The sequence below is a fragment of the Condylostylus longicornis genome, unplaced genomic scaffold, assembly GCF_029603195.1.
Source record: "Condylostylus longicornis isolate FDR11 unplaced genomic scaffold, ASM2960319v2 ptg000016l, whole genome shotgun sequence".
Taxonomy (NCBI): domain Eukaryota; kingdom Metazoa; phylum Arthropoda; class Insecta; order Diptera; family Dolichopodidae; genus Condylostylus; species Condylostylus longicornis.
The window spans coordinates 4,013,719-4,024,666 of NW_026577985.1; the positions used below are offsets into that span (position 1 = coordinate 4,013,719).

A 10,948-nucleotide genomic window follows, 5' to 3' on the forward strand; every position below is an offset into this window, starting at 1 on the left:
GATTAAAAAAGCGAAATACACGATCAGGCTCTTAAAATGTAATTGAAATTGAATGTGATTTCGGAAAAAATTTACTATAAATAGCAAAACTCTTATTGTTGAATAATAATTTAGTTTATTATTCGACAATAAGAGTTTTAATATATTGCTGAAAAGTTAATTTTCAAAAAATTAGACGAGTTAGTATAATAATTCTACTTTAAGAGGTTGGATACATTTTGAGTACATATTTTTCTAGAAATTTGATATATATCGTTTTAACCGAGTGGGAACACTGGCAATATATATCCTGACATCCAAAAAATGTTAAAAATTTTTGTAATGTCAAGAGGGATTTGTATAAGGTTAATGTATAATTTGTATAAGGAATATTGATACGTAAGATAGGAACTCAGAACATTTCAATTTTATCAAATTGCTTGCTATGCAATTCCAACAAAATAGTGCATACATACATAAATATCAAAAAAAAATTTAATGTTTAAAAAAATTCATTAGCTGATATAGAGTACGTGTTTCAATATTCATATTATAAATTGTTTTTTATAAATGAATATATCAAAAGGTAATGTAACAATTGAAATAATTCACTCTTATAAACTTAGCAACACACAGCAAATATGTGTAGGTATTTGAGAACTTCCTTTAAAATCTTCGTTATCGCAATTTCTCAATTTCGAGGTTCAAAAATTTATTTACATACATACTAGATACAAATAATGGATAGATTTTAATTTGAGATTATTAACTTGTAGAAAGTACCTACTTACCTACCCTTTCCTTATCTCAGACAATGCTCCTCTTTTGAATAATCGCATTTTAATTCAGTAAAATCGCAGGTTCAAGCATTTGGGTTTATATTTGGGATATTCACATGTATTTGAAAGAAAATTTTCTACACAAAATATGAAAAAGTCTAATGATTTTCCAAGTTTTTGAAGTAAAATCTACACTTTAATATAGTATCTATTCAAAAAATTAACATATTAACTTCAAACCTTATTCACGTCATAAAACGACCAGATTTTGCAAATTTCATACCTATGTACATATGTATTTTATTTTTAATTTTCGTAAGGAAATTATATATGTATACATGTGTGCCTAATATGTTACCTTCTCTAATCGTGTTTTCAGAATGGTCCTGTAATGTTGCATATAGAGGGTATAAAACGACTAATTATTGACGAGTTTATTTGATATATGTACATATGTATAATAATACAGTTTCCACAAATTAAAATAAAAAAATTTCAAAATGAGGAGACGTGGAACTGCATGCTTGCTCAAGTTTTTAGTAGTCACATTCATTGCAATCACTATTGGACTAATTATATCTAGTTGGGTTATATCATCAGAAACATCAAATATAGATAGGGGGAATAAATGGAACGAAGATCATCTAATGGAACTGCATGAAGTTCTGGCTAATGAAAAAGCTCTTGATCAAAATGTAATTCTAAATGATTACGTAGATAGTAGAAATCTCCCACTTGCTATAGTTCATAATATTAAAAGTGCCAAAAAAGCAAAACTCTTACCAAGTTTAGAAGAACATAACCAATTGGAAAGAATAGATTGGCATGACAGAAATTATATGGAGGAAGAAAAACTCAAAACTGGAATAGGAGAACAGGGAAAATCTGCTAAACTTCCATTGCATGAAGCTGAGAAAGGGAAATTATTATTTAGTCAAAATGGTTTCAATGGCTTATTAAGTGATAAAATTTCACTGAACAGATCTTTACCAGATATCCGTTTTGAGGGGTAGGTAACTTTAATTTTCAAATAATTAATTTTGTATATTAAGAAATCTAAGAACATGTTTTTTTATTTTTAGTTGTAACTCAAAGAAATATTTGAAGAATTTGCCTTCAGTCAGTATTGTTATTCCATTTTATAATGAACATTGGAGTACACTACTTCGATCTGTTTATAGCTGTCTAAATCGCTCTCCGTCTCATTTGATTAAAGAAATAATTTTAGTAGATGATTGTAGTGACAAGGAATTTTTAGGTACACAACTGGATAAATTTGTAGAGGAAAAATTGCCTAAAGTTCGGTTAATTCATCTTAAAGAAAGAAGTGGACTTATTCTCGCCCGTTTAGCTGGAGCAAGGCAAGCATCAGCTGATGTTCTCATATTTTTAGATTCACATATTGAAGCTAATTATAATTGGTTACCCCCACTATTAGAACCGATTGCTTTGAATCCTAAAACATGCGTTTGCCCATTTATTGACGTAATAGATCACACAACTTTTGAATATCGGGCACAAGATGAGGGTGCTAGAGGAGCTTTTGACTGGCAATTTTTTTATAAAAGATTGCCCTTGTTACCTGAAGACTTAATAGATCGCAGTAAGCCGTTTAGAAGTCCTGTAATGGCTGGGGGCTTATTTGCTATCGGAAGAGAATTTTTTTGGGAACTCGGTGGCTACGATGAAGGCTTGGATATTTGGGGTGGAGAACAATACGAGTTAAGTTTTAAAATTTGGATGTGTGGGGGCGAAATGATTGATGCGCCTTGTTCAAGAGTTGGTCACATATATAGAGGCGCAGTACCCTTTAAAAATCCCAGGACTAATGATTATCTACATAAAGTAAAAATAACATTGATAACTTTGCAGTCAACAGATTTAAAAAATAATAATTTTATTTTAGAATTATAAACGAGTAGCTGAAGTATGGATGGATGAATATGCCAAATACCTTTATGACCGCGATCCTGAACGATACAACAGAATAGATGCTGGAGATTTAACCAAACAAAAAGCTATTAGAAGAAATTTGCAATGCAAATCATTCAAATGGTTTATGCAAGAAATTGCTTTTGATTTACCTAGAAAATATCCACCCATTGAACCACCAGACTTTGCATTTGGTGCAATCCAAAGTTATTCAAATCCGAATTTGTGCCTTGATACTTTAAGTAGCGGACTCAATGAAGAAATTGGTTTGTACCCATGCGCTCAAAATTTGACGCAACCTCATAGTAATCAAAATTGGGCCTTAAGTTGGCATAAAGATATACGTGTTCGACATAAAACTGAATGTTTAGATGTTTCACGAAATACTAAAAATGCGCCTGTAATTTTATATGCTTGCCATGGTCAACAAGGAAATCAGTTATGGTATTATGAAGCAAAGTCAAAGTGGCTTGTGCAAGGTAAAAATATGCGATGTTTAGAAGCTGCACCAAAAGTGCGTAAGGTTTATGTCAATGAATGTAGCGAATCTAACTCAAACATGAAATGGAACATAGGCTTCGTAAATATAACAGCACTTCAAAACTATGACAAAAACCTCGATTATCTAAAATAAATTAAGTATTTTACGACACAACTAAACTAAGTGATAAAATTAATGTTAAACGTTAAAGTTCATTTTGTTAAATGAAATTAGTTTCGCATCAGCAGAAATTATATTTAAGTATTATTTAATTTTATATATAATTTTAATAGTTTTCAATGTTGTTACATACACTAGGTATATTTCCTTCTCTACTTTGCTTTCTGATTAAATTTTTATCACTTTTAAAATATATTTGCTTTATTCTAGTCTTTCACAAAGTTAATATTAAGAAAATATGATTTAAAAATAGGTAAATGTTGTACTTAACCTCAACTTAATGCATTTATTAGTAACGTTCAAAAGTTAATTTTTTTTTTCTGTGTAATTAATTGAAAAGTATGACTGGTTAATTTTTGTATTTAATATTTTTTCAACACAAAACTTCAAAAGAGCAACATATCACGAAAAAGATAATGTGAGAAAATAATAATTTATTAAAAATTATTTGAACTCTTGCTTTCTTAAACATAAACCTAAATTCAATGCGGAAAATTTGAACATGTATACATTTTTTGAATTAAAGTTAAAATAATAATATATACTTGTAATTTTGTACTATTTCTATTCAATCAAACATATAAACTGTTGTTAAAACTATATTTTATATTAATAGGAATGACTAATTTGATAATTTGAAATAATAATATTGATATTTATAGTTTATAAGTTAAGATGGCTATTGAAGCAATATTTTAAAATCCTATACGAACTTATAATAAAGATTTGTTTCTATAACTCAAAAATTTGATGTAGTATATTTTTTTATTCGAATATTTATTAACCAAAAATAGATCCCAACTGAGCGTGACTCTGTTGATTCTGTTTGTTGATGTCAATTTCAGGGATGAAGCAAAACAGCTTTAGACCAGCTTGAATGTAATCTGAGCCAGCCGGAGTGTCTGCCGCGTCGCCCTACTGTTCGACAATATATAAATGCTACGGTTTTTTATTTTTGACTCTCAGCCACATTTCTATTATATGTATCTCAGCTTGAAAAACCGTACAATATGGACCCAGATTCAAATATTACGCGTGTCCGGGCCCACATCCGACCCCATTCTGGACTCGTCAGCGTACCATACGCCTTAAATACCGGGAAACAAAGCCCTCTGAAGCTTCTGCAGTTTGGCCTGCACATTTGTCAGTTGAACCTTGAACTGAGCGGCACTACACGACTGACGTGTAGGACGTGGGGACTGACGCCCCAGGTGCTGCCAAAGAAATTTCTACATGTCCATAAGACCGCTATAGCGCACCCAATGACTTTCTTTATATGGGTATTCGAGGAGAAGCGGTCTTCCAGAGTTACCCCTAGTTACTTCACTTCCCTAAAATAGCCAATACTAGCTAGGGAGAATTGGGCTCCCTAATTTATTCTTACTCCTTCGCCTGGTGAAGACTTCCAAGGTGATTTTGCAGGATTTATATTTAATCCCACGAATCTCCATCATGTTTCCACAAAACGTAGGGTTTACTGTAAAAGGTCGAAAATCGTGTCTCAAAATCCTTGAACCCCGCCGTTCGCACACCCTTTTGCAGCGGGGACAAGGAGTGTGCCAGCTATGATTTCCAGGACTTCCACTAGACCCTGCAGAGCGAGCGTAGTTGACTTTCCCGATTCTGAGGCATACTGAGATTCATGCAAGGGATTGGCTCCCAATACATCCTTGCGTATAAATCTATCAACTACCTTTTCGATCGTTTTCAATAGGAAAGAAGAAAGACTAATAGGGCGAAAAGAGCTTGGATGGTTGCTGTCTTCGGAATGTACGCTATCTTGGCTACCCCTTCACACTTGATGAATGTACCCCTTCTGCGAAAAGGCTGGATATAGCCCATCATCACCTGAAGATTTGAAAGGCCTGAAAGAGAAAACAGACCACCTAATCCTATCCACCGTGAAAACCGAACGTGGCCGTTGCCAGTAATCTCTGTCGGGCCAAGATGCCCTTGGTTCAATCCCAACCTGCATCCGAATGATTCCAAAAACCCTCGAGTCAGAAAAGTGCGATGAGGCCTTCGGCTGTAACGCCTGCTTTCCGTTCTCAGACATTCCATTAGACCTGACCTGCTGGAATATTTTTTGGAAAGCACCCTGTGAAGACACGAACTGCTGGGGACTTTATTTATGCACTTGTAGAACACCCCCATGAGTTTCTTTTCACTTTTCTTACTAATCTATTGTATTTCTACTTTTATACTCTTCCCACGAACCCCACGAATTTGTCTTATTAAAGAGCTTTCTGGTTTTTATTCTAACCGCTGAATCATTTAATCACGGGCACTTCCTACTGCTCCGTCTCGGTTTGGCTCGATGATAAGCACAAGTGACAGCCGTCTTCAGGACCTCACTGGCCAGTTCAATATGACGTTGTCCTGACAGAAATAGGCACGGAACCGAGACGGAGCAGTAGGAAGTCCAAGAGGAAGACCTTTTCCCGATATCTTCCTCTTGCAACGCGCTCTGGTTCCGAAGAACTTTGAGTACCGATCATTTTCTTGGCCTTGATGTCCCTGTTGTCTTTCTTGCCAACGTTTTTGTTATTGTCGTTAATAATTGGATGGCGCCTGGTAACCATAGTCCGCTTATTAATGACTCTGGATATCAGGCATATACTGTTCCACCTTGACTTGGAACTTGACCTGTCGTTAGCTGAGGTATCAGGCTGCAATTCAAGAAGCAAGAGACCCGCCGTAAAACATAAATGTAACTTTGCTTATTCAGTCCCTCGCCATTACAGGGACCTACTACTTGGTCGGGAGTAGAGAAGCGAAACAAATTTGACATAATGCGTGAATTTTGCCATTATCGTAACTTGAATGGTTTTTTGTCTTATTTGGACCTGTAATTATAATTATTGATTACAAAAATTTAGTTAAATGCAGTAAATTTGAAATGGAAGTTTTTTTAATATAATAAAGCAAAATAAATGTAACATTTACAAAGTTTAGTTTTATTTATTCGAGAACTTTGACTTTCGCAATAAGATATGTTAACAAAATAGCAAGTGAATGAAATGTATGCGTAAGTAGCATTCTGTAGTTCCACTTTCGCTACTTACGCATACCGATATTCGATTATATACTTAGGTGTAAATTTTAGATATATTTGCGATATTCGAGTTACATAGTATTAAAATTTTAGATGTGGAAATCGTTCAGCGAAAGCAGCATTACATAGTAGGACATTCATAATAGAACATTCCATATGCTTAACATTTTTTTAATATAGCTACAATTCGGTTGGTAATCTTACCAAAACTTTTAAATTTAAGTGCTTGTACAATAATCAAATATCAAATCGCGGAAATCTTGTTTTTCATTTAGTTTCAAACAAAATTTTGCACAATAACCTTGTAATGAAATTAAAGTGATATAAAATTTTTTATTTGATTTATTTCGAAGATATAGATTTAGATTTGATTTATTTGATATGTTGCATTTAATTTCCAAGTTTCTTTTCTTGATTAAACAACCGTTAAAGAAGTTTTGACATTAAAAATAACAATGGTTTATCGAAAATTACATACATATAATAATTTATTTACATAGCCCGTTTTAATTTAAAATTAAAATACCGTTTGATTGAAATCATTAATCATACATATATTTTCCTAATTTTATGCAAATACACATTAACGGCCGCCTGAAGCTTGAGCCTCCGGATTTGTTGTTCCAGATATTAATATGAGAATAATTACTGGCACAATATACATCCACTATACATTAAAAAATAAAAATTTTATAATTTACACATTTAAACTTGTGGTTTCTTACATATTTAGCGAAAAAGCCTCTGTTATCGCGAATTTCACCTCTTTCCCGAGCTTCTCGTTCCCTTTCCATCTTTTGAATAAAAGTTGTTGTGTCCGGCACCGGAGCCAATTCCATATGCTTAACCAAAATATCAGTATTAAAATTTTCAAGATCTTCTGTTGAAATATTCGTTCCAGTACAATCCGCGCTTCCACTTACTGTTTGAGTTATAGCAGTTACAAACCCCATACTATCTACGGATATCCAAAGAATATCCGTTAGTTGAGATGTTGCCAATGTACATGCTTTTGAAGATGTTAAATAAGTAGTTTTTGTACCATCGTTAAAAAGGACAATACCTTTCAACCTGTAAAATTGATTCGTTTGCGCAAGTCTCTAAAAAATTATAAACAAAGCACATAAAATTATGCAAAAAGACGTACTTAATATACTTAAAATAGAAGGCGCACTTTTAAATTTTGCCTGTCATTAAAACCTAAAGGCTCCTGAACAATGTTTGACGTCCCAACGTTCAAGCTAGGAATCGTAACATTACCGCGGAAAGTGAATTTGTCTAAATTTTCTGGATCAATTGCATGCTGCAATTCTATACTTAACCAGCTGTCGTAGTCCAAATAGCACTAAAATTCACTCATTATATTTTAAAAAAGAAGTAAACCTTGTTGAACTTACGAGTCCTGATGATATTTGAAGTAAAACTAAAGTTGTGAATATGAGAAACGACATATTTTAATAAATGTATACATGTAACAATTTAATAAGGATCCAAAAACAAGATGTATTAATGTGAAAAATAAGATATGTTTTTAGTATAATTTTCTAAATATTTTTATCTTATTATTTTTGTCCATTTAATAACCCTCAATTAAATGAAAAATGAACACCAACTTTTCGCACAAAAAAAAGCAATTAAATCAATATATGTATGTATATCTTGACTTCGATAAAATATCAAATCTTTGTCACTTTAAGAATTGACATAGCAAGAATATCTCTATATTCTGTCAACCGTTTTTCGAGATGAAGGTAAAATAAATAAGTATATTCAACATTCAATTTGCATTCGATAAATACTCAAAAAACCTCTACGATAAGCAGCAAGTAGGAATCGTTGTAAAACATTCCATTTCTATTATAATTTTGACATTTTCAGAACAGAAACTAATATTTTTTGGGTTTATTCAATTTATGTACGTAATTAACTCTATATAACAAAGCAAAGCTCAAGTTGTATTTATTAGGTATTTTATTAATGTCTTTTTTATATCTAACAAGTCCCAATGCTGAGAGAGAAACTTGAAAGCACAATCTTATTTTATATGGGTTGTTTTAAATCGAAGTGGCTATTTTTTGAGAAGAAATATTAAAATAAAATAACACTTATTATAAAGCAGGTAAAATTTAGAAAATATATTTGATAAAACAAAAAAATATATTAATATTTTCATTCGTAATTATTTTAAAATTCTTGAAACAGCGGAAAAACAACAAGCACAACCTTTACCTTCAACGTTTTATATGTTACTGAAAGCATTTCATTATTTTTAGGTGAACAGCTTTTTTTTCTCATAGGGTAAGTTAACTCAAAATATGGGAAGTAACTGTGGTGTCAAGTTGAAATTATAATAAATGATATAAAATACAATCAAATATTATTTTTTAATTACAAATTTTGTATACACTTCTAAATTTTACCTCTATTTGTGAAAAAATTTTTTAAAACTTAATATATTACCTAAGCAAAAAAATATTTAAAAGGTTTTGGAAAAGACAATAATATATTTTTATGACCGGATTCGAATATCTTTTTTATTTTTGAAATAAATAGTATCTAAGGAATATCAAATGACTCAAAAACTTCGATTGTAAAATGACAGGTGTAGGTACTGATGTAAATTTTTGTCCGTTTGCGTTTACTATTAAGATTCATACACAGGCAGGGCCATTTTATAAATAGATTGCTCTTGTTTACCTGGTAATAAAATATGAAAGAATTGCACAGCAAAATTTTTGAAGTACTCAATATAACATGTTTGAAATAGTTTTAAAATAATTATTTTAAAAAAAATTGATTGGAAGTAGGTACATACACACATACTTATTTTTAATAACTTAAAAACTAACTAAAATTATTAGAAACAATTTTATAAGTAACGTATAAATAACCGAAATGAGATAATTCAAATGGTTGAAATGTGTCATCCTGTATTACTTTTACTAACATTTTTGTTAGCCGACACTACTCAACTTACCTTATTGGGAAATACAAAATGAGCATGAAAAATCATACATCCTTCCTCATTAACATTTGAAACCATACTGAAATATGAATTTGAAATTTTTTATCATTTTTTCTTTCCTCCTACCTTTCTTTCTTTTTCGTGCAATAGAATTTAAGTGGGAAGCTTTTTAAAAAATGTGTATAATATCCTGAGATTTTTTAAAATATTAAACTCTTTTTTACGTGAAAAAATAATAAGAAATATGATCACGATCAGCAGCATTTAAAGAAAAAAATAGGAAAGAAGCCAAAAATTCGTAATATTTCGTAAAAAAAATTGAATATTGGGACTTGTTATATGTAAAGACATTAATTTTATCATGCTTTTGACACCTCGATTACTTTGAATGTGTCTCTTTCTGTTTTTAAAGTTCATTTTAGTTAAAAAAAATCAATAAGCAAACAAAAATTCTTTATTTTATTTATTTTTATTTATTTATTGTTTAAATACTACTTAATTCAACTTTTTTTTAATTTAACAAATTACATTTCTAAATATTTATTTAGTAGTGTATAATAGAATATTATAATAAAATATTTATTTAGTTTAATTATTATAAAACTTAATAAATATTTTATTATAAACATTTATTTAATTTTTAGCCAGTTATTTATTTTTCAATACACAAGTATTACATTTCAACAAATTCCATCAATAATTCAGTAGATTTGATAAAAAATGTAAAATCGACCCCTAGTTCGGTTTCCGAGTCCTGATCTTTCTGAGATTTGCGAGGTCATTTTTTTAACAACCCAAATTTCAATATTAAATTTCATGGAAATTAGTTCATTATTTCTCTTCATATGTGTAAAAATGTAAAATCGGCTCGTAAAAAAAACAAGTTCCCGAGGTCTGCTATAGCTCAAAAGTTGATCAATCCGTGACATAGCCAAAATAAGCGCGATTTAGAGTTTTTTACTTTTCTAGTACTTTCATTTATTACTTGTTTGAAACCATATCAATTATTATATTTCCTAACTTATTTTGTGTATTATTATTTTATTACCCAGTCACGTTAAAATAACCAGTTATTATGACTGTACGTCTGTATCAGTTATTATGATTTATTATTCACCTGCATAAATTTTCTAAATGTAAATTAAAATTTCTAAAAACATTTGAACTAAGATACCGATCTTGGGTGTATATTATTCTTCTCACTCGAAAATTTCATTATACAAATACATGATTGTTATTTACTTTCTTTGCACTTGGCGAGTAAAATAGTAAAGTACACGTGCAAAGGTTTATTGTTTTAAGTTCAGCAAAATTATCAATAGCGCTTTGCGCATTAAATAAACACATTCCATTTTATTCAATTGCTAATACTTATATTATTTTACTTCTTTCAGCATTTATTTTTCTTTTATAAAATAAATAGGTCTCAATTATAAATTTTATTTGTTGAACAAGAAATTTTATAACATCACTGAGCCAGATGATGTGTTCGAGTCGTGCGGGGGTTGCAGTTACCCAGATGGCGGCTGGTCATTATGCATCGTTTAGGTTTGCTGTTCCTGAGGAGCACTTTGAGC

The 10,948-nt window shown here is 30.9% G+C and overlaps 2 protein-coding genes across 2 annotated transcripts; one reads left to right on the forward strand and one right to left on the reverse strand.

Moving 5' to 3' along the window:
- Positions 1–363: 363 nt before the first annotated feature.
- On the forward strand, positions 364–4,476 carry LOC129605899 (N-acetylgalactosaminyltransferase 6-like). The gene is made up of 4 exons (XM_055515904.1): positions 364–565; positions 1,138–1,767; positions 1,841–2,603; positions 2,665–4,476. The coding sequence occupies exons 2-4, from the start codon at positions 1,259–1,261 to the stop codon at positions 3,322–3,324; spliced, it is 1,932 nt and encodes a 643-aa protein (XP_055371879.1). The 5' UTR covers positions 364–565; positions 1,138–1,258; the 3' UTR covers positions 3,325–4,476.
- Positions 4,477–6,865: 2,389 nt separating this feature from the next.
- On the reverse strand, positions 6,866–8,061 carry LOC129605944 (ER membrane protein complex subunit 10). Its single transcript, XM_055515979.1, has 4 exons — positions 7,804–8,061; positions 7,581–7,751; positions 7,132–7,506; positions 6,866–7,073 (listed from the first exon to the last, which is right to left on the reverse strand). The coding sequence occupies exons 1-4, from the start codon at positions 7,855–7,857 to the stop codon at positions 6,990–6,992; spliced, it is 684 nt and encodes a 227-aa protein (XP_055371954.1). The 5' UTR covers positions 7,858–8,061; the 3' UTR covers positions 6,866–6,989.
- Between the last annotated feature and the right edge of the window lie 2,887 nt (positions 8,062–10,948).

Excerpts from the sequence above, each read along its gene's own strand:
- LOC129605944 (XM_055515979.1), bottom strand. The coding sequence starts at position 7,857 with ATGTCGTTTCTCATATTCACAACTTTAGTTTTACTTCAAATATCATCA. Across the intron at positions 7,507-7,580 it reads ATGACAGGCAAAATTTAAAA|AGACTTGCGCAAACGAATCA; the intron begins GTGCGCCTTCTA and ends ATAATTTTTTAG. Across the intron at positions 7,074-7,131 it reads GAGGCTTTTTCGCTAAATAT|TGGATGTATATTGTGCCAGT; the intron begins GTAAGAAACCAC and ends TTTAATGTATAG.
- LOC129605899 (XM_055515904.1), top strand. The coding sequence starts at position 1,259 with ATGAGGAGACGTGGAACTGCATGCTTGCTCAAGTTTTTAGTAGTCACA. Across the intron at positions 1,768-1,840 it reads CCAGATATCCGTTTTGAGGG|TTGTAACTCAAAGAAATATT; the intron begins GTAGGTAACTTT and ends TTTTATTTTTAG. Across the intron at positions 2,604-2,664 it reads CTAATGATTATCTACATAAA|AATTATAAACGAGTAGCTGA; the intron begins GTAAAAATAACA and ends ATTTTATTTTAG.